Consider the following 23,123-nt stretch of genomic DNA (forward strand, 5'->3'; position numbering starts at 1 on the left):
CTCTCTTGAATTGAAACATCATGACAGGTACCAAAGTCTGTCTCAGGGCTCCACAAAGCAAATCTGCATATAGCTTTTATGGTTCAAGAGTTAAAAGTCTGCAAAAATGCCAGCCCCGTTGAGGGTGTTAAAGCTTAGCAAAGCACTGATGGATGACCTGTGCTCCACTCCCAGCTAAGTGATGGCACTGGGTTTTTGCTGCACATCCTTCCCCCAGCAGCTTAGTGTGGCAAGGGACTTAGTGTGGCCAGCAGAGGATGGGCAGTGTCTCACCAGTGCTGACCCTTGCAGACAGAATGACATGATCCACACAGAAAGAGCGAACAGAGAAGTGGAGGAGATGGGGAGTGGGAGGAGAGGGAGAGAGAGAGAGGTTGGAGAAAGGAATCTGGGAACAATGGGGATGGAGAGGTGGTGGGATGGGAAAAGCAGAAAACCAGAGTGCAGAACAAGGATGGATGGAAACACTGTGACCCACAGGAAGGAGGCTCTAGAAGCCAGGCCAGAAGACAGGAATTAAGATTATGCAAGGCAAATGTTCATGGTAGGCAGGGAGCACAACAGGATTTGAAAAGACTTCCACAGGGACAGCTGGCTACCTGACTAGCCTAAAGCTAGGAGGTAACCAGGGAAGAGTGGAATGGTGTGGACCAGGACAGAAATGCTGAGATGGGATGCCTGTGCAGAACTGGGTGATAAAGCAAATATCAGCCTTTGGAAAACCTTTAAGTTGGAGACTTCAGCAAGAGACAAAGTTGCTATCCTATTTTTGGGATAGCAAAGGAATTGGGATAAAGGCAGAAAGTTTCAAAACCACAGAAACAGGTCTGAAAAATGGAAGGTGAAAAACGAAGCTAAGGGTGGAATTGCTCCTCTCCCCCACTGGCACTTTGCAGCAGGACATGTTCTTGCAGATGTGTGACAGAGAGCTACACAAATTCTACTTCATGGAGACTGGGCCTTAAAACCAGCATTCAGGCTAAAGAAAAATAAAGTACTGTCACTGTGAAAGTCAAGACTACAGTCTGAAATTATCAAGTAAATTACAAGGATAAAATAAATCACTTATTCACCTTTTTCCTCTGTGCAAGCAGTTTTAAAGTAGCTCCTGCCCAGCTGTAGAAGCCAAGACAGCAATAGCAATATTAATCATTTGTTAACAGAGGCAAACAGGTACAAACACAGGTGTGTCAGTTTGTGTAGACTTTGTTTTCCCTGACTGCTTTCCTAAATTTTGTTCCTTTCATAAAAATCTGTTAGTGTATAGTGTCTGGTGGAAGGGGGGTAGAAAAGACAGAGCCAAACTCTTCTCAGTGACTCATAATGAAAAGGCAAAACCCAATGAGTATTGATTGAAATATAGGAAAATCCATTCAAACATGAGGAATTTCTTTTTGTGGTGATAGGGTTTGTTTTATTTTACTGTGAGGGTGAGAGAGTACTGGAATAGATTGCCCAGGGAGGTTGTGGAGTTTCAATCCTTGAAGATATTCAAAAGACACCTGAACTTGGTCTTGGGTAACCAGCTCTAGGTGGCCTTGCTCTGAGCAGGTAACTGGAATAGCTCCCGAGGTTTCTTTTTACCTCAACCATTCTGCCAAACTGTAAAAAATTAATTAAAAAAATATCCAATTCACGTGGATATTTTAGGGACTCCATCTTTCCATTTTAATTTTCAAGGATTAAGCATAATGACTTTTCAAATTGTCACAGAAAATAACATTTAACTCCAGTATTTAAACTCTGACCCATGTCTTTTACGCATAGCTATGAACTGTCTACACTATAAATAGCTTTGTATATCATAGTACTTCAACACAGTGCCTTTGGGAAAACAAACAGAAAAAACTGCTGACATGGTTGTCAAGGTTAATAGACTAAACAGACCTTTCTTGATAAACAAGAATCTTTCAACTTGTATCCAACAGTAACAACATTTTTTTCTTCAGGAACTCAAATGGAAAGCAATTGACTCTCTCTTACCTAATTCAGATTCAAATTTAAAATCCAAGTGAAGAATGTCAACAGCTTGTAACTCCTTTACACAGCTAGCAACAAAAATTGTCTCTTGTAAATGTGAATGTTTCATTTTAAAGAAACTTCTTGCAAAAAAACTCTGAATAACTTGTTCCCTCTCACATATGGGATGAAAGAGCAAGAGCTATTTCACTATCCCATCCCATCCCACACCATCCCACACCAGCACTGAATAATTTCTTAACAAGGTTACTTATATGTGAAAATGATGATTAGCAACTACTTTTTTAATTTTTTCTAAGAATTTTATCTCTTCCATTGATTTTTTCCCATAGTGATCACTATAACTCTGGGCAACACACTTCTCAGCAGCATAAACTTGTGGCTTGCTTACATTTTCAGGAGTGTTACTGCCCTGAAAGAGCTACAGCACGAATCTGACTGAAGCCCAGGATGCCTTGTTTCTCTGGACATCAGCACATTTAGAAGAATGGGTCTTCTCCAGTTCTTCTCATTGCCATTGTAACTCTCTGAATGTGGCGTCGTGGCAACCACAGTGTCTCTGCAGTTAAGAACATCTGAAATAAGACTCCATGCTCTAAGAAACATCCAAGTGTTTTATGAAAATGATAGGACTGTCTCAGCAAGGAAGACTGGGAACATGTTAACCCAGCAGAGTTAACAGCTTCCTCATAGCACCATGTTGCTCAGACACTTTCATGACAGGGTAAATAATTCAGCTGGAGTTTCCCAGACTCCTGCTAAACACCCCTCTTTGTGTGCTGGGAGTAGGCAAGGAGGGGGACAGCAGGTCCTGGACACAATTTAGACATCTTCCTTCTCTTGAATGATACCTTCCTTTCTTTTAAAAGCAACCCCTCAAAAAAAAAAAGGGGTGGGGGCATGGGTTGGGGCAAGTTAAAAAGTTTTTTTTGCTTGTTAAATTTTCATATAAGCAGAAGTCTTGGTCAGCATCCCTGAACATGGTGCAGATTCCAAATTACCAAGACGCTCTGCATTCATTTCCAGAAGACTTTGTATTTCTTATCTGAATGTATCCATTTTACATCCAACCATAAAATCAAAGTCCATCTCCTTCCATAAAATTCCATACCTCACGTAGGATGCTTGCAATTCTCCCTTACAGATGGTGTACATCTGAAAGATAGTTGTTAAGTAAAATTTTATTCTGTGAGATTTAATTTAGGTATATAATAAACCAGTGTCAACTAATTCAAGATGCAATAATGAAACACTTCCTTAGGATTAATGTCACATCTTAAATCTCAAAACCAAGCTCAAAATGAATGAATAATAAAATCTGAAAGTATGCCCATGGAAGTACTGGAATGCAATAGAAATTTTATTTTTAAACATTAAAGCTGCTTATCATTTGCAGATTGTTATTGGTTATTATGGTTACCATTCTCTAACACAATCCAATCTGCCTGCACTTTTCTATTTCAGGATACAGCAGTGATAACATTAACAGCAGACTCAACTTCTCAACTTGCAAACATACATACATTAGGGGCACATGCTATCTCCTGCTGCACTGAAAGATAACGTGAGTATGTTCTCACAGTGTCACAGAAATAACAAGCTGCTGTTCTCCCTGCAGTCAGATGTTAAAACATTTAACCCAACACACAATATGTCAGGAACACAGCATGTTTGAAACCATTTGTACTACAGATGCATAATACTAATACCTGTTGTGTTATGAATCCTCTGCATCACTGAGACATTGGAGAAGTGCTATAAATGCTATAAAGTTGGAAAATCTGCCCATAGGTGATTGTTCCCATATGTGGGCAAGATTTTTTAGTTTTATTTCTTACACGTGATGTAGAGTCATGTGGAACATTGTCATCCTAAAGCCTTGCTGCAGGGAAACACAGAGAACAGGGATAGAGACAGTGAAAAATTCAAATGCTCAACATGTTGATTGCTGGTCTAGGATGGTCACAGAAGTCACCTGCAGCTGAATGTGCTGCACAACATTCTGTCAGAGCTTTAAGTGGTTGGAAGAAAAAATGAATTCAACAACCATATTTAAAAGAAGTAATACTCTGAGTATTGAAAAGGAGATAATGTGCAGTTTGCTATATATATTAATTGCAAAAAGGGAAATTAATGTACTTTTGAGCACAAGAATATCAATAATAGAAACAACCTTCACAGAGAACACTTAATATCTTGAAGTAGAATATATAAAACTTACACAACACTGAAAAACCAGCTTGTGCTGGCTATTTTTTGTTAAAAAATACATTTTTCTACTGAAAAGTTACTAATGTAACTCTGCAGTGTTGCCCCTACATGAATGCAACATTAAATACACAAGGCGTTTTAACCTCAGTGGAAGGCTTTCCCCTCTGACACTCAGCACTCATCTGCTTCTGGGGGCACTGAAATGTTTCAAGCACCCCAGGCAGCTCCATCATGGCCAGATGCTGATTGCTCAGAGCTGGAGACTGAGGAGTAACTTTGTCTTGTAGCTGTGCATAGCAGCTACCCCAAAATATAGGGATATTATCCTCTGGCCACATCCACATCCTGAAAACTGTGATCCATTTACAGGTTGTCCTCTGGGACAACTGATGCACAGTTTCCATACTCAGGATATTAAGTTAGTAATTGGTAGTTCACAGAAGAGACATCTGAGCCCCTGAGCCTTTTAAGTGGTTTTGGTTTTTAAAATGTCCAACCATATCTCAAAATCACTGTTATAGAAGTGTTTGTTAAAACCTGAGATATCAATACCTCCAAATTCTGTTCTCGTTTCAGAAAATAAAATGCATCTCACCAGGAAGGCCACAACAGCAGGCCACAGGAGTAATTTTGGCTCACTTTGCCTTTGTTTATCCATTTTTGGCACAAGCCATCATTCCACAATCCCATCAATTTAGGATTGATTCCATCAATTTAAGTTATTGATTATCACCAAATGTTGTGGTTTCTTTGGCCTCATCACTTCTTCAAATCTCAGTTCCCATTTTCATTTTTACTGTTTTTGAAACCTCTAATATTTCTGATGGTCACAATTTTGCAATCTTAAAATCTGGATTAATTATGTTTAATTTTTGGTGGACAAGCTTGTACAATTTAACAAGCTCCAGTGAAATGAGTTCTGGTGAAATGTAAAAGCTGGATAACCTGTCTCTGCAGAAAGGACTATGTATCTATCTCCTGGGACCCACTTCAGAGCTCAAAATAGGAATTAAGTGGTATTTAGGCAGCACATGTGGTGCTGTAATGGCTCTCTCACCTAAGAGGCTGGGTGTCACCTGGCACCACAGAAATGCAGTTCAGTTTAATGAGCAGGGGGCCAGATGTGTAACCCTGGCTAAGCACTCTCCATGTGCTGCAGTGAAAACACGGCCAGAGGAGCCAGCATGTCAGCTAAGCAGAGACAGCAGTTTGCAATGCAAAGCATTAAGTAAGTACAGGAAGTTGCTCCTTACAGAGAATTAATGCAACATGTTACAACAACATGTTCAGAACTGCCCTGATGAAATGCATCATGAAGGTAAGGTACTTTTAGTCAATCTTCCTTGTCCACTCAAATTAACAGAATCTTGTTAGCAGAGAGTAAGAAGGTGAATACTTAGAGCAAGGTGCAAAGGTCTTTCCTCTTCTACATTGAAATGACATATCTTTTTTTCCCAATTATAATTTAGATATAACTGTAAAATGTAAAAATGTGATTTTTCAATTGCATTTTTCTGGTTTGCACATCTTTTTTCCCTCCCTCTTGCCACAATTCCCAATCAGTGTTCATAAAAAGAATGCTCTGAACAGCCTGATTCTTCCCCCATTCTGACAGCAAAGAGCATTTCTCAAACTGTGTCAGGCTCTCCTTCTCTGCCTTAGACTGCAGGACTCTCGTATGCCAACAAAGGTATTTGGCCATTTTTCGCACCCTAGTTAGAGTTTGAAAGATTAACCTGTTCCTGTGATTCAGAAGTCGCCCCCCACCACCTTTTATCGGTTCAAATCTATGATACTAAGGTGCGTTGGATGAGGATTTCTGAAGTCACTGAGAAACTCCTCCTAAGCACAAAAAATTTGCTATATGTTTGATTTAACATGTTGAGAAAAAGTCAACAAGAATTCTAATCAAATCCATAACTATTGATCTTAATAAGGTAGTGACTTATAAAAGGAAAATATTTTTAATTCCAAGATGCAAGAATTTTTCCTTGCCTAAATTCATAAAACTGAACCTAAGTTGTATGTTGTGCTGTCTATGACATGAACAGCATAATATATTTACAACACTGAACCAGCATCAATAGAGAAAGTTGCTTTTAAAATTTGAGAAGGAAATTATTCTCTCAAGCAGTTTAGTTCTGATGTGTTAAACTTCTCCTAAAATAAAATGCATCTGCCATTATAATGCTGGTTGCTTTGTTTATGTCTACACAAGTTCTAGTGAAGCTGGGAGATCTGTGTAGAATCACAGTGATGGAACCTGATCACATTTTTGTGACAGGAAACATTCAGCCAGAAAATATCATGATATCCTGTGAACTCACTGATTTACTCTGAATTTTGCAGAAAGTTCTCAAAGTACTTAGTTTGAAAGCGCCTTTTTCAGCATTCTACCACAGCACCAGCTATTTAAACGATTATGTAATCAAGAATTAACTTCTTTCTTAAGGACCAAGGTGACCCTGTTTCGAAGAAAAACTGGAAATATTGCTGAAAAGCAGTATTTTAAAACTTCAAACTTTACTTTTTCCAGCCCCTCCTGTGTATATTCATTTAAAAGTTTCTAGAGAGCAAAAATTGAAGAGATTGCTCTTTCAAATAATACTATGGTTTGAAAATACTTGTTTCATTGTTAGCATATAGAAAGGACTTTATCATTTTACAAGAATGATAAAGTATATGCAAATGTGACATGAAAAACAAATATACATCACCTAATGTTGCTTTAAAAAAAAAATCACAGAATCACAGACTATTTTGTTTTGGAAGGGACCTGTAAAGGTCTTTTACTCCACCTCCAATTGTAAGGCTTTTAATAAGAGAGAAAACTGTAAAACCCAAGCATCTTTTGGTCATAAAGATTTTCAAGGAAACTCTATCCTGATGAGGTGAGCTGCTTAACTGTGTACTTATAAGCCTGTGGGAATTGCACAGAAATTACATGCATACTTGACTGAGGACTTTGTCAAACTGAGAAGACACCAAGCTACAATTACTGCATCTGTAAGCCAGTCTCTTTCTACAAGCATCCTTTGATCAACATGAGCCTACTCAAAGTGAAATTTAGAGTTTATATCTAGAATTGCTACCAGAGCTTTAGAAAGATACTTTCTTCTGATACTAATATTCTACCAATATCATTAACTAGTCAACTAATAATTTTAAGTGATGAATATTATAAATCATCAACCTGAGAGCATCCTTTCAGCAGCCTCAAAACATTCAGAAAAAAATAGATGTTTATATCCAGCAAAATACTGCAAAATGGAATGTATCATTAATGAGCTGAAGAAAAAAAAGTTGTTTTGTGACAGCAGAAGTAATGAAGCTTGGGTTCCCACACACACCTCCACAATACCTTCAGCTCTCTCTCATTTTCCCTACACACCACATGCTCTGCATCCTCAGCTCCCCTCCCCAAACTTCTCTTCCCTTTCCATGAGCTGAACAAGAGAAAGTGTTTGTTTCATCTATTGCAGAATTAAAGCCGTGCTCCTTAGCAGGATGGATGCTTCCTTCTGGATGCCAGAGCAGGCCAGAGAGTGCTCTGCATCTCCCACACTGACATTGAGGAAATGGCTTTACCAGCTCTGCCAGCCCCCAGGAAGGTCTGCTATAATCACTCGGTACTTCTGAGACCTCTGCAAGGCTGGTTTAAATCGGCCATTGGATTGAAGTTCCTCAGAAGCACAACTAACAGATGGAAAGTGGGATTGCATAAATCTTGTCTTAGGAAATAAACCTAAAAAATCAGAGCTGTTATACAAAGACTGTCCGTACGCTTTAATACTCAGCAGCTTGTTTAAATATAAGCTGATGCCATGAGCAGCAATATAAACATTTAATCTGTCAGTCAGAAAATTTGCAAATGATCATTGTCGCAAAACACTGGTTGCTGCTATTAAGCAGTTACAAGCACAGTATAAAGCACAGGATTTTGTGCTGTGTACATGCAGCACCAGTGGTGCAAAAAAACTTGTAAAGAAATACTGCATTTATAACCAAGGCCTTTAGAGATCAGTAATTGAAATATTGCAAAAATTTATGTATTCGTGTATAATTAGACCTATTTTCAAAATTCTGACATCCTCGGTATTTTGGCCTGTAGTAAAAAAAAAAAAAAAAGTAACAATATTGAAATAAAGAAAGCATCCCAATGGTTTAATAGCCTATAAAATGGATATTTGAATGCCATCAAAGTTTCAAGGCACTTTACCTCCCATCCTTTTACACCCTTCTTTTTGCGGCAGCTCCTCACCAGGGATCCTGAGAAGCAAATAGCAGAATTTGCCCTTTCAAGTTTATGAATTCCTAGGCTTGTTCACTGCTATTTGAAAACTGAATAAAAAATATCAGCAGCAAATATATTTTTCATAAATGCTAAAAACATAAATTCAGGTAACTTTGGAGAAATTGGAAAAAGGCAGAGTGCCACTTCTCCACATGGAGGGTGAGGTAAGAACAAAATGTCCTTATGCTTTCTGACAGTTACTGAAGTTTCCATACTTCAGAATTTCTGCTACAATGACTGTGTTGGTGGTGAAAACATATCCGTGGTTATGCAGTAAGTATTCTTTTATTTCAACCTACTATAACATTTTAATTAACTTGATTACATCAGGGATCAACTTGTTCCAAGGGACATCCTGAAATCTGGCAATTTAGAAAAATGTACCCATAAAACAGCTATCTGAATTTCTGGTTGATTATGCAATTTGAATCTACTTTTGATGCAACAACTGTCATTGAAAGACTATAATCAATAACAAATTACTTAATTATTCATGCCAACAATATGGAAGTTTTCAAACTATATCTCTTTTTTAATCTTTCCAATTACTTTTCTCCTAGATATTTAAACAATTCATTTTTTTCAATTAGGTAATGTCTGAGGACTAGTACTGCTAAAAAGGCTAATTTGCAAGCACAGCTTCCTGTAAAATGCTTCTGAACAAGACATTACTACAGCCAAAATTCACATTAGCAAAGCTAAATAGTCTTCTTCTCATGACATATCTACAGACTAGAATAAAAACTAAAGAAACATGAAAAGAATAGTCATCAGCAATCACTTTGAAAGAACGGTTGACCAAACGTTGAGAAATCCATGTAATATATAGGGCTGAATCCCTTTTATTCCTTTCCACCTGTGTTTCATTTCACCTATCCTGCTTTTTTGCTGCTCCTCTGTTTACGAGGTTTGTACATCCCCAGCACCACTCCTAGTGATCCCTTACCCTGTCAATCAATAATTTCTTCCTCAGTCTAACAGGACCTCTGTGATCACGTTAAATAGAACTTGGACTTCTTCATGATGCCATATGAGGGAAAGGCTTCATTTTACTCTATAGCCCAGACAAACACAGCTTCTCCTTCAGGACATTATTTGACAAGCAGTAGACAGAAAGACAAAAATGCTGCATGGAAACATGCACATTAGTTGTGTTAAGTTTCAACATCAGATTGCTTCTCTTTAGGAAAACAATATTTTCCAATTTGATTTTTTTTTAATTTTACAACTTTTTCCCACCAAAAAAAGCTATGTTCCAATTTCTCCCTACTTACAGTGGGATTGTCAGAGAACCCCAAAACATCTTATTCATCAGAAGTTCTAATAATTGCTTGTACAGAAATGAAAACATAAAGACTTAAGCTTTTTACTATATTAATTAGATAAGCAAAGACTAAAGGCAGATATAGCTATGGTTGAACTCAATGATTGTAAGGGTATTTTCCAAGCTAAATGGTTCTGTGATTCTATTAGTAGCTGATTTCTACTATTCTGCACATCCATGCCGAAAATAAGTCCAGTGGAATTGTATATTGTAGTTGAACACTTTCCTGCTTCATGGCACACTTCCTGTAAGACCCACTTTTGCATTATTTCCCTCACAAACACAAGAGTTTAACTGGAGTAAAAAGAAGTCGTTCATAAAGAAAAGTTATCTGTAAGAGGAGAACAGAATGGATATTAGCAATAACTAATCAGTTTCCTGTATGGATATCCCTAAATAACCCAGGAATAGGAATGATCCAAATCTGATTTCCTACTAGAAAAAAACCGTGCAGCAGCTGTTACACAAGACAATGCCCCTGAGTTCTCTCCGAATAACTGGAAAGCTACTGTCATGCTTAAGGTACTGTTCTTTTACTGCAACTTTATTTAAATCTCTCATAAATGTTATGGAAAGAAGCAAGCTTAATTCTACTTAAATTTATATTTATGTTAATTTTATTTTAATATCTATCCTTTATTTTATACAGTCTAAAAAGAAAACAAAGCACATCCATTACAACTTTAAAAAGTCATCTATTTAAGTTTTATTTCACAGCACTGCTGCAGTGGGATGTCTGCTACTAAAAGTCCCTGGCCTCAAGATACATATGCCCTGTCAAATGCAAACCAAAACTCATGAATGTGTTACAACCTACCCCAAACAAAAATAATAGATACTATAACGTTTGTTGTCTGTAAAGAGAATGTACTTCAAGCTACTGCCAGCAGAGAGTCCCATTGCTTTCATATTGAGAAGAAAACAATTTAGCACAATCCCCAAAATCACTGAACAAACAGCAAGCCACTCCTAACTACTTTAATAGGGTTTTACACAGAAGCCCTCAGCAGCAGTCACCTGCAAGTGCTTTCCCTCCCCCTCAACTCATGCTTTTACGGTTTTTCCAAACTGTAATTCAAGTTAGTATGTTTCAAAACAGGAAGTTCAAAAGTATAGTTGGGACTTCCACAAGCAGGCTGGCACATTTCTCAGCATTTCAGCTTGGCTGAATGAGAACAAAGTAAAACAGTTTAACTGTAATTAAGTTCACTTGCAAGCCAGCCTCTACATCCCATTGTAATATTAAAGGGCTCCCGAGCATCTGGCCTGCACTCCTTCCACATATGCTTACCCCAGGAGCAATGTGCTTAGTTTGAGGAGACATCAGGCGTCTGTCAAGCCTCACTCCAAGCAGGCCAGCCCTTCCAGCAGCGGCAACACTTCTTACAGGAGCAAAACCTCCGACGCAAAGCAGCGCACCAGCGAAAGCCTCAGCGAGTCAGCCCACTTTGACCATTACTGGAAATAATAATGATTTGTACTTGTAAGGCCTGGTTCAAAGGGCCCAGCTTTTGTCTATATGGAGCAAGACTGTTTGCTGGTGATTTCTCTCAGCTGTTGATCTGATTTAGTCCCTATGTTAGGGACAGCTCAGCAGAGAGCCCGTCACCATTAATTACTAAGGAGGAGTGGGAGGGCTCCGTGCTCACAGTGATGTCAGCCGCTGTAAGCACAAAGCCTGCACACTTGCTGGAGGAACATCACACTTTATTCATCTCAGACGTATGGTTGCAGCGTGCATGGCCCCCTGTTAACATACAGCTGCTGTACAGCCAGAAACGGGAGAGGCATCTGAGCATAAACACAGCATAATCCATTTATTGATGCTTGCGGATACAGATCTTTTTTTGTTCTCCCCCGCCCACAGAGATATTATGCTGGAATTTCAAGCTGCAAATATCAATTTAAGCTGGAAATTTTCCCTCTAAAAGGAAAATTCCGCTTGACTATATCTAAGGTCAAGAAAACCTATTATGGTAGAAGAATAAATGTAGCTTAATCATGATTTTCATACAAGTGACCATCCTTAAAAAAACTCTTACTCATCATTTCATCATGGCAATACTTCTACAAACTAGCCAGTCAAAGGGAATCATCAGGAAAACTTACATGCATAATATCATTGGCCCTAATGAGTTTAAGAATTTGCAAGATTAAGGTCAACTGGCTTAAAATAAGAGCACAGGTTAGATGTAATTAAGGACAAAAGATATATGTTTGTATTGGTCCGAGGCTTCTGGAGGTGTAGCCAGGAGCAGAAAGGAGCAGACAGCAACAGGCAAGGAATGGTACAGACAGAAAAAGAGCTCCAGAGAAGCCACTTTCCCCCTCTGTTACCACTGAGATAATGACCGCAGAGGCAGTGATGCCTCCGAGCAGCAACAAGCGCAAACACTGGTTTGGCTCCAGCTGCTCAGCAAGCTCAGCAATCTTCTCCTGTGCCTATGCCTCAAGACTAGTCTTTAACAGGCATGCGAGGCAAGCAAAGCCCACAAAGTCCAACCTCTGGTCTGTGCAAGCTGAAAACATCGTCTATTTTCAAAGACCAAACTCTTAATATCGACTTTGTGTGTAGAATCTGTGAAGTGGACAGCACTTGGAGGGGGAAGGGCAGACCCTACCTACATGTCTCACAATAAGTATCAAACCAGATTTTTTTTTCCTTTTCAACAAAGACTTCAGAATGGCTTCTGTTTATATTAACTGGTTCCTACACATTTTTTTCACACAGCAACTTTTAAAGTGTAACAAGATTGATCAATATAAAATTACACTTTTACAATGTGATTTCATATTTATATTATCTGCATACCATATTATTAACAATTATATCTCACTGAAACAAGTAGTGACTTTTGGTTAATACCTGATCAGGTGGTTGGTTGTTTGCAGTGGTTTTTCTGATTTTTTTGTTTTTTTAAAGGGACTGTGGGAATGCAGGTTTGTTAAAATTTTACCACTGTTTCAGAATTCAGTATTCATGTTAGGTCCACTTTGGATGCCAAAAAAGAATTAAGTAACTAGAAACCTTGCCCATATTTCTCATGAAACACGCATTTCTATTTACCTGAAATAGACTGAGCAAAGAAAAATATACAAAACATTGACAACCTCTTGCATAATTTATTTTTACTTCCATAAGGAACTTCTAGGATACATATTAAACTCAAAATGTTGAAATGACTACTGGTTTCCAAGGAAGCAAACAGTAAACTTCAGCAAATACAATTTTAGAAGGCTGTGAGAATTATAGCAATTTCTGATGCAATACTGTATTAATAATGTCGGGAGATTAACAGTAAAAATACTGAGCAAGCTTTTTAGCAAAGTTATTATCCTTAAAAAGTTTAACACATGCTGTGGGACACAAATACCTTGGGGCAAATCATAACTACTCTGAAGAATACACAAGCACAGTCCCAGCTGGAATTAGGACAGAGCAGCTCTCATTCCAGAGGCTTATTTTCTGCCCTTCAGCAGATTTTACAGAATACTGAAACTAAGCTTGCAAGACCACACTGTCATCATGGCAAATTTTGGTATCACAATATTGAAGCAAAAGAACTTTGTAGGAGAAAACACAGTAATGAGATAATTTAAAATGTAGAAACATCAATAGAAAAATTTGCCAGTACCAATCATATTTTCAAAAGCTCCCTAAATCTTCTAGTCATAGAATAGAAACACCTTTTTTTCTTCCTTTTTTTTTCTTTTTGTCTTTTTAACTTCTGAGCAGCAGACAGCACACAACTAATGTACAGTAAGTGCTAGATGACTTGCATCCTTTTTTGCCCAAGAGGGTGAATCATTACCTAAGAAGTACCAGATCTGTTAAAAGGTGTCTGCTGTGTAACCTGGCAAATTAAGGTGCCTTAGAACAAAGCCGTTCAACCCCTTACAGAAAATCACATCTTTACCAAGAGAACAGGAACACAATTAATTCAATCGTTGTTATTTTAACTCATTCTATAATCCTGTATAGCTCTAAGGGAGAAGTAGCCTTACTTTAGATCTTAATACTCTGTATTTCCAGTGATTTTATCAGAAGTCTCAATTAATTTTAAACGCAACTTTAAGAAATTTTACTAGGTTTGGACTATAAATGCCATTAAATACATGAGAAAACAGAAGTTCTGATTAACTAAATAAGCAGTAACATAGTAATAGAAGCTTGCTTGTAAATGTTCAAGCTGCTATGGTTTTGCCTTTTTATGTAACAAAGCAAGACGGATGTCAGTCTATAAAAGTTCTTGTTGATAAACCAGATCAAAAATGAGTTGTTAAGAGATCACACAGTCAGTAACTGAGAAGTGATAAAACCTGAAGACATATGACTAATTTTTCTCATCACCAAGTTATTGTGCATCAGCTGATCCATATGTGGACATGTGGGCATGCTTAGCATATGGCAAACAAATTAAGGCAATTTATTGCAATTCTGCCTCATTATGAATTATGTTATCTGACATTTGCTGATGGGTACATATATGAACAGGTAATGCATAGCAACTTGTAAATCTACATATCCAATACATACATACATACATACATACATACATAAATATATACCTACAGGAAAAATTTTCAGTTTTACTTTTCCTTCCCATTTTAAAGGCAGATAATGCATTTGTTTTTCTTCACTTACCTCAGATATCACATTTGTTTTTCTTCAGTCATGAAGTATCTCATCAGTCTTACAATTTCTCAAAACATAACTTCATGTTTCTGAGCTGCCTCAGTTGGCCCCTTAGGTATTCAAGTACCCCATACAAAGAGCTCAGGTTGAGTTAACTACAACTCAAGCTGTTCCCTTTTCCTATTTGAAGGTGCATATTTATCCTTTTGTCATTCCTGTAAGTAGCACATGTTATCAGTTCTTCTCACCTGGCTTTAGAATGGTTTGCTTTCCCCTTTTTGAAGACCCAAAGTCTTTCCAAAAGATATCAAGGCATTAAAACCCCTAATTTATTTATCACAAGACAGAAGAACACTGTATATGCCTACACAGAGTTAATAGATATGAATTTTGACATCTAAAAACATTTGTTGAGAAGAGAGGTATTAAATTAGTCAAATCTCATGCAAAGTCAACAATTCAGAAGAAAACAGACCAGACTCATATTTTTAAATTGTTGCAAACAGCCTATCCACAGAAAACATGCAAACCCACCCAATTCCTGTCAGCAGGAGAGCACCCTCAGCTCCTCAGCTCATGGTAAAGTTCACAAAAGTTTCTCAGGTTCATCCTTCTTTCTCAGAGCTGTACCAAAGGCCAGTCTGCTCACTGTTGTGCACAGACTGCCAGCAGGTCCCAGGTGAGGTTCTGGGAGTGCAGCTGGGTGACACTTCTAGTCACAGACAGCAGCCCAGTGGCTCACCCAGCACAGTGGTACTGAGCTGTAGGATCACTTACTGATCACTTTGCCAGTACACTCTGCCCAGTTTGAGTAAAGGACACAAACAGGACCTCCTGCCTCTAAGGAAAAGTTGTTCAGTACCAGATTTAAAGTCAGTCTCTTGTTTTTCTCTCTGTGGCCAGTGAAAAGTCAACTTATGTTCTGTAAGTGGGAGAGAGGTCCAGATGAAAAATTTGTCACAGAATTAAAGGAGAAAATTCCGTAACCCCTAAATATTGCAAAAGCGGTTTTCAGGTTTGAAACAGGTGAGTGCTCAAACCAGTGAGTCACTTGTTAAAACAGCCAGGGAGAAATTTGGTGGGTGTTTTTTAATGAGGGCAATCTGACTTGATTAGACACCTACTGGGACCAAAAAGTTCATAGCTGTGTTTTACAGCTGAAATGCACAACGAGAGTGCCTGGCATACCATAAACTGTACCTTGATTCTCCTCATTTTTGACCAGCCAACCTGAAGAAATTTTCTTGCAAATTGTTGCTCCTGAGACCATCAGCTACATCTGAGAGTGAAGTGCTGCATCTTTGTGGGTGCTATCTTCCTGATGTCAAGTACACACCGCTTTGCCAAAAATCAGTTTAATGGAAAATGTGGGATTCCACAGGTCTAAACACACTCCTGTTTTTTCATGACATTTACCTTGCTGCAAGACTCACCAAGCAGGATCAGTGCACAACAGCCCTTCACAGTTAAGTGTTAGTTAGGCAAGCAGAATTCACAGAGTATCTACAGTTTTATTTTCATTTCTGCAGAGAAGGCACTTCAGCACTACATGAAATTTTAAGTCAGCACTGGGAGATGTTTTAGGAAATTTACAGGAATCTGAGTGCAGCACATAAAACACAAGCATCCCACAAACCAGCTAAACTAAAGGTTTAAATAAATCAACACGACTGCTGGGAGCAGAGCTCTTGGTGGTCTCCACTCCTGCCCCTGGTCCCTGGCACCCCCAGCAGGCACTTCCTTCCCCTCTACCATCCCAGCACTTGTCAGACCTTTCCAGGAGGACATATGGTTAGTAGGAAACTACTTGCTTGCTTTGTGGGGATTTTTTCAGGACCTTAAGATGAAATGGTTCAAGGAAACAAAAGCAGGGGAAAGGATGCTAGTAGTGGTGGGGCAATTCCATCACTGCAAAGCCTTACGAGATAACCCATCAAGGGCATAATTCCCTTTGTGAGTTTAATTTCTATTCTGCAAGGCATAGCAATAGCTAGGCAATGTAATGCTGTATCAGATTAAAAGCAGAGAAGAGATCTACTTCAAAATTATCTCACATTAAAAACATTAATAATTAACCACCCCCATACAAATAATTACGCAAACAGAACGAAACATGGCTTTTAAGAAACATATAGTTGGGCTTAACATTTAAATGAAGGGAGTTTTTATTGTTAGAGATAATTCATGTCACATTTTTTCCACAATAAAGTGCAAATCTAACTCCATCCACAGTAAATAAGCACACCCCTCCATCCATATATTTTGATTTTATACTTATAATAGCTACACACAACGTTAGCTTACTGCAATCTCCTTTGATATTAATTCTTCTGAAAATGTTCTTATTGGCGTGATCTGAAGCCCACAAGGCTCTCTTTGGTTGGCTTTAGATTAGGCCCTTACATAACTGCAACATCTGGGGCCCATTTCAACTATGCAAATTCCAGCAGACACAATTTCTGTGCGTATAAATTAGTTTTTGTTTCACAGGCACCTGTAATTTGCAACAGCTAATACATATTCTCCAAGAAAATAATGAATAAATACTGCAATTCTGTATGACATACATCCCCAATGTATTCCAGTGTGGCATTTTTTATAACTTTGGTGCTTTGAAAATTAATATCCATAACTGCACAGGGGATAAAAAGCACAGCAGGCCAGTATTGCCACTGCTGGAACTACTGGAAGGTAGAAGACCCAGGGTCAGTACTCTTCTCCTACATTATCTTTATGCAAAGTATAAAACTATTACATATACTGTGTAAATTCCAGATTGATCTGTGATCTTACTCAGGAGCCAGGAAATCAATCTAATATTAAACTACAGAAGTCACACTGCACTGTTTCAGAGCCCCCATGAATCAGTTTTTAATATGTGAGTGAATGTGTATTTGTCCAGGTGCAAATCCTCAGTGAGGTTTGGAAGGGATTGCTATGAAACAGTAAAAACTCCCCACACAACAGCCCATTAAGCTATATGTAATGCAGAAGTATGATGAATTGCTATAAATCTACTTTCTCCTCAAGCATAATATTCCTCCAGTTAGGAACAATTATTTGTTAAGTTGCTTTTTTTCTACTGACAATAAAAAACACCACACAAGGATGTCAATATCCATCCTTGTAATTGCACAAACAATAAAATGTTAACAGGATTATCACTAAATCCTTGCAAAGAATTCATTATTACTACTATAGAAAAAAATCTTGCTTAAATAAATGGGTAAGTCAGAACTATTACCCAGTAAGGTGCACAGATTTACAGGGAATCAGAAAACAGTCTTCAGATTACAGCCTCTAAGATTATATCAAAAATAGGTCACTACAACAGTTCTTTATAAGGACTAAAAATATGCTATTTTAAAATTATTTTCCCAAATCTTATCAATGCAATAGGAGTGGATTATTCACACTATTTATTTCCTTTTCTCCATTGGAGAACCATTTATCACAGAATACTGCAGCCTACAAAAATATCTGTCATTATCTATCTGTACCAATAGAAATCATAGTTTATTAGGCTGATAATGCAGAATTTTCAGTGATCCTTCACAAACAGCAGCAGTCTCTACCCATGAATCAAAAAGGCACTGGGCTTTGCAATTCACAGTTCAACACTACTTATCTGGATTAGCAAAGCAATTACTTGCCAATTAAGACATACAAATAGGCTCAAGAAAACAATGTAACCAGCAAAAATAATGCTAACTTACTCTTTTTAATAATAACAAATACTGTAGTTTGGATTTTTTTGTTTTAAGCAGGGAAAGAATGATAAAAAACAGTCATACCAAGTTTAAACTACAATATATTACACACATAACCTACTTTGACAGAAGACTAGACAGTAAAATAAAGCAATTAAGCATTTAGTCAACGTTAATTGAATTCCCTTGTCCTCACCTACATAATCATATTCTCATTTCCAGGAAGCGCCTACATTTTTCAGCATTTAGACACATGAATGTTTACTGATCTACTACTTTTTTTTTTTTTTTTCTTTTCTTTGTTCCCTTGAGTATTTGGGCCCCAGGGCTCCTGTATTGTTCTGAAACCTGTGTTATTAACTTGTTTTTTTATATTTTCTGAGAAGCTGATCACTTAGAAGCATTATCTACAGCTTCAAAAATTTATCTTCACAATAAAAAGCACAGTAAAATGAAGGGAACTTTTTTCCCACTTTTCAGATGAGCCTTTAGGCAGGCAGAATACAGGCAAAAGAGGACTTGGCATCACCTCAGTGTTCGAAATTGGAGCATGCAATCTTCTTGTTGCCTGTAGCACCAAGGTTTGGTGTGTAAGGGAAAGCCTCCTGCTCCCAGTACCAGTGCCTCACTAAGCTGCTCACAAGAACAGAACCTCTTGCAAAGAATCTTAGGAAGACACGAAGAAAATTTGTCATTCACTCACATGACAACAAAAAAGAAGAAAGCTTTTTTAAAGTAGAAGAAAAGTGCTAATTAATGGATAGAACAGCATTTAAATGCAGGCAAACCCCTCAAGGCAGGAGCATCCCCTCCTCTTGCATTTTGAGCTAAAGATCAGTTGTCAAGGAAAAACTTAAGCCATCACAACCATCTGCTGTCTAAATTCAGAAACCATATTGCTGTTGAGTAAGTAACATACACAGCAAATGACAGAACTGAACCCAAAAAGTGTTTGGACACAACACATTATTGGAATACAAATCCAGAAGACACATTAAATAAAGCTTAGGAATAGTACCAAAGCTGCAGTTTTTGTACCAGTATTCATGGACACTAAACTGTTATGTGGAATGACATCACTGCACACTTGCTTTGTGCTTATATTTCTATTTCAGCTACTGGCTAATATTGCAAACAGGTAAATAAATCTTTGATCTAATTTGGTACAGCATGTTTTATGTCAAGTGCTAAATTAATAGATGAGGAGAAGAAAAGGAGATACACACCAAGTTCCGCAACTTTCAAAGTTAGCTTAAAGGCTGATATAAAACATAACTCCCAGGGAGTGTCATGGTGCTAAGCTGCCTCTAAGCCTCCTTCAGGGCTTAGAGATCCCTCTGCAAAATCTTCCAGGGAAGGAGGTTGGTGTTAAATATACTTAGAGTTCCCTTTTTGTTCCTTTTATGATTTTCTCTTTTAACTCTAGTTCTGTTCTTGTGATCAAGGACTTAGCTTTCCCTCCAGTAAAATAAAAAGCAAGCTCTTGTTGTGTTAGAGCACAAATTTCCCAGAAACATCAAACACAAAGTTGGGGTACTAAACACAACCAGTCCCTTTATGTTACCGTACACAGGAGAAAAAAAATGCACAAGGAACTGCTGTGAAATTTCACTAAGCTGCATAGGTCAGTACAGATGTTTGTACTGTCAAGTACCAGGTTATGGGAAGGAGTTTTTCCTCCAGCATTAAACAGTGTTTTCGACCATGAGCTAGGCAGCTGAGGGACAGCCCAAGACAGCAGGATCTGCCCAGGAAGTTACATTATCTCTGCAAATAGAGACTTCAGCTGATAGTGTTATTTTATTTTCCTCCTTAATATAATTCAGTCCATTTTCCCATGATTACTTCCTTAATACTCTCAATGAGTCAAGGACATGATATACTCTACTTTTAAACCTCAATTTGCCCATAACCAGAAGCTGCAATAGACACTGCACTTCCTGTTTAAGTTTGCTGTACAGCTAATGCCAGTATTTTGTTTTGGAAAGTTTAATTTTCAACATAGAAAATATTTGTAAAAGTACTATTTTTCAAAAATAGAATATGGAGACCAAAGTGTCTTAAGATTTTTGTCAGTGCAATACCTCTGACTGCATTTCAGATAAGCTGTTCAGATAAAAAAAGAAAATTATTTTTCAAAGTATCTACTGCTATTTGAGTTACCAAGCACAAAATTACTTGCAAACAATTACTAAAATGTAGTCTTGGCAATGCAAATGCCATCTTTGATATAAGGGCAGAAACAGAAATGGTTCTGAATAAACACGGAGGTACCTCCAAGGGCTGGAGAAATACACCACTTTTCCTCGTGGCTCACTGGGCTCCTGGTCCACTCTTTGTGGTTAGCAGGGCAATGATGCAGGGCCCCAGAAGATAAATTGGTGGCTACTCTCATGGGACAGTATTCCTGGCTCCTCTTAGTGGAGTCTAATGCATTGACATGCCTGGACCATTCTCCTGCAGCAAACCAAACTGCCTTGGAGTTGCCAAGTCCACAGTATTAAACTAACTCTCTTCCCCTTCAAAAGAGAATGGTTAAATCCAGACTTTCCCAGAGAAACACTACCGGGCCTGTGCTGTCTCACAAGGGGGGCCAAAGAGCTGCCTGGAAGACTGCAAGTTAGTCCTGGCCAAGTGCACGCCAGGGATGTTCTGACAGCTCTGCAGAGTTGTGCTCCTTTGCCAGGAAACCTCTGATGCTCCTCAGCTCCCTCTTACAGAAACAGCCTCAGTGCTAGACAGCTTCCCTAACTCCTACAGGCAAAGCCACACCCCATTTATGGCCACAAATGTATTGTAAAATGCCTTCAGGTGATTGTTTCACCATAGTTTCTAAGCCAAATCAATAATTTCAATTTGATATCCTCACCTGCTCATCTGGAGTTTTTTTAAAAGACAGACTCTCATTCTCCCAGCAGGCAGGGCCAGGCCATCAGCTGCCCATGGAGCATCTCATGACTCTTAAAGGCCTTGAGAATTCTGTCAAATTTGAGCACAGTTAGTACCAGCTTATCTCTGTTCTGAATCTTCTTACTTTTTCACTTGTCAGTTAATTACTTTGGTAAAGATTTAAACTGTCATTTAAATGCCTGGTTAGTTTAATGCACTTGATGTTTGTTTAAGACCTGACTTATATACATATCGTGGCATTTTACACACAGATTTTACCACATTTGCAGGTATTTTACACATAGGTTTAGGTTTCTAATAGCATCCATTAAGAAAAATGCTTATTTATCTTTCTGTAACTGGGTTTATTTCTATAAACCTCTTTTAGACAAATTTTCCCTGATACAGACCCACCCCTACCACCACTTCCCTTCTCATTGCCTTTCCACACAAAATTTCATTGACTTTTAGACACAGGAAATATTCAGATCAGTATATCATACTACAGATTAAAGCACATATTCACTGGATCATCTGCAGAGAATTTCAAACTTTATGGCTCCCCAAGACTGTGCCCTCTCCTGTACAGCTGCAGAGAAGAGGTTTGGGTGTGGGTTTTTGGTTTTGTTTTATTCTTGTCTGATAAAAGTTTCAGTTGCACAGCAAATCAAACATATGAAATCTGTGTGCTTCAGCTCCAGACACTGGTCAGAATCAGAAAGTAATCAGAGACAGGAATTAAGGGAATGATTTTGTGTCCCAGATCCAGGGAATACACAGGATTGCTGGGCAGCATTTAGAGAAGAGGCTGCAGAAAGAAGATTCTAGAAAAGAGAAAAAAAAAACATAACACCAAAACAACACAGAACAAACAAAACTCCCATTTGCCATTTCTGGTACATAACAGATATTTTGGGATTAGCTCATGATTCAGAGAGGTGAATACACAGTAGAAAAGAAATAAAGTGAATTATAAAAACAATTAGGCTCCTTATGTAACAGAAATAAAAGAAGGGAAGGAGATTAAGGAAGAAAAGCGAATGAATAAAATGCAAGTATTTCCTAAAAGAGTATATTTTACTACAGGAGCGATTTTGAATCTGATGCATGGCTGCAGCTTGCTGAGTGCTGCTCTGCCCACACAACACCCTCTGCCCACCCCACAGCAGAGACTCAGAGAGGGACAAGGGACACCCCTTTTCCAGCTCCTGGATGGTAAAGAAACATGGAATGAATCTTTTACACCTCCTCCTTAAAATATTAGAAAGGAAAATAAATTTGTAGACTGAATTCCTAATTGTTACATTTGTTTCATTAACAGCACACAGAAGTCAGAGATGAAGCACTCTTTATCAGACTGTGTTGTCTTCCATAATCTGTGCAAATGTTGTTTGCAACACAGAAAAACAGAAGAGTTTTGTGGTGTTTGACAACAATGAATCATGAGTTAAAGAAATTAAACCAGTATTCTCAATTCTCACTTCGGTACATCTCAAAATTTTAAAATGCCAACTATAGCACCTTAATGAAATATCTATAAATCAGACAATTTTTTAATAATGTGATTGTTTAATAATTGTGTTGAATTTTTAATAATGTGATGCTCTGTGATTACTTCTGTTTTGAACTATAACTTCTGCATCAGTCTTTTTTCATCCACCTTTTTATTCAGCCAGCTGTTACTCAAGCTGACTTAAAAGCTCACCTTCCATTTTGCATTAATTCTTTCCTGTATTATCATTCCCTTCTACGACTATATTATTTGTTACTCTCACCATATTTTGACTTTTTTTTCTAACCAATATGATTTTCCTTCCTTCTTTTTAGCCATTCTAGCTGAACTTATTCTATTCTGCTATATTGGTGCTCCTAGGGAAAAAAAAAACCAAAACAAACCCTAGAAGTAAGCCCCTACTCTAAATCTTATTTTCTTAAAACACCCCAAAAATAATAATTTAATCAAATAGTAACATAGCTTTTGTTTTAAAGACCTGAACCTTGTCTGAGAACTGTCATGAAATATAGCTTTCTCAAAAAAAACCCCCAACTTAATTCTTTTTTCCTTATGAAATTCAGTAG

At 37.9% G+C, this 23,123-nt stretch overlaps 1 protein-coding gene and 1 long non-coding RNA gene across 6 annotated transcripts in view; one reads left to right on the top strand and one right to left on the bottom strand.

Moving 5' to 3' along the window:
• CACNB2 (calcium voltage-gated channel auxiliary subunit beta 2) overlaps positions 1-23,123 on the bottom strand; it is a 245,624-nt gene that overhangs the window by 111,062 nt on the left and 111,439 nt on the right. The window contains exon 1 of one of the 5 annotated variants that reach the window (XM_085050576.1): positions 11,101-11,244. The exons of the other annotated variants lie outside the window; for them this stretch is intronic. Within the exon in view, the coding sequence (XP_084906702.1) occupies positions 11,101-11,133 (33 nt within the window). The 5' untranslated portion in view covers positions 11,134-11,244. Of the gene's footprint in view, positions 1-11,100; positions 11,245-23,123 lie in introns of those variants that run through there. 5 annotated transcript variants of the gene reach the window in all.
• Positions 5,211-7,962, top strand: LOC146440906 (uncharacterized). Its single transcript, XR_014850376.1, has 2 exons — positions 5,211-5,509; positions 7,674-7,962. It is a non-coding gene; the product is annotated as an uncharacterized LOC146440906 (long non-coding RNA).

The sequence above is a fragment of the Lichenostomus cassidix genome, chromosome 2 (genome assembly GCF_008360975.1).
Source record: "Lichenostomus cassidix isolate B80296 chromosome 2, HeHo_3.0, whole genome shotgun sequence".
NCBI classification, from domain to species: Eukaryota; Metazoa; Chordata; class Aves; order Passeriformes; family Meliphagidae; genus Lichenostomus; species Lichenostomus cassidix.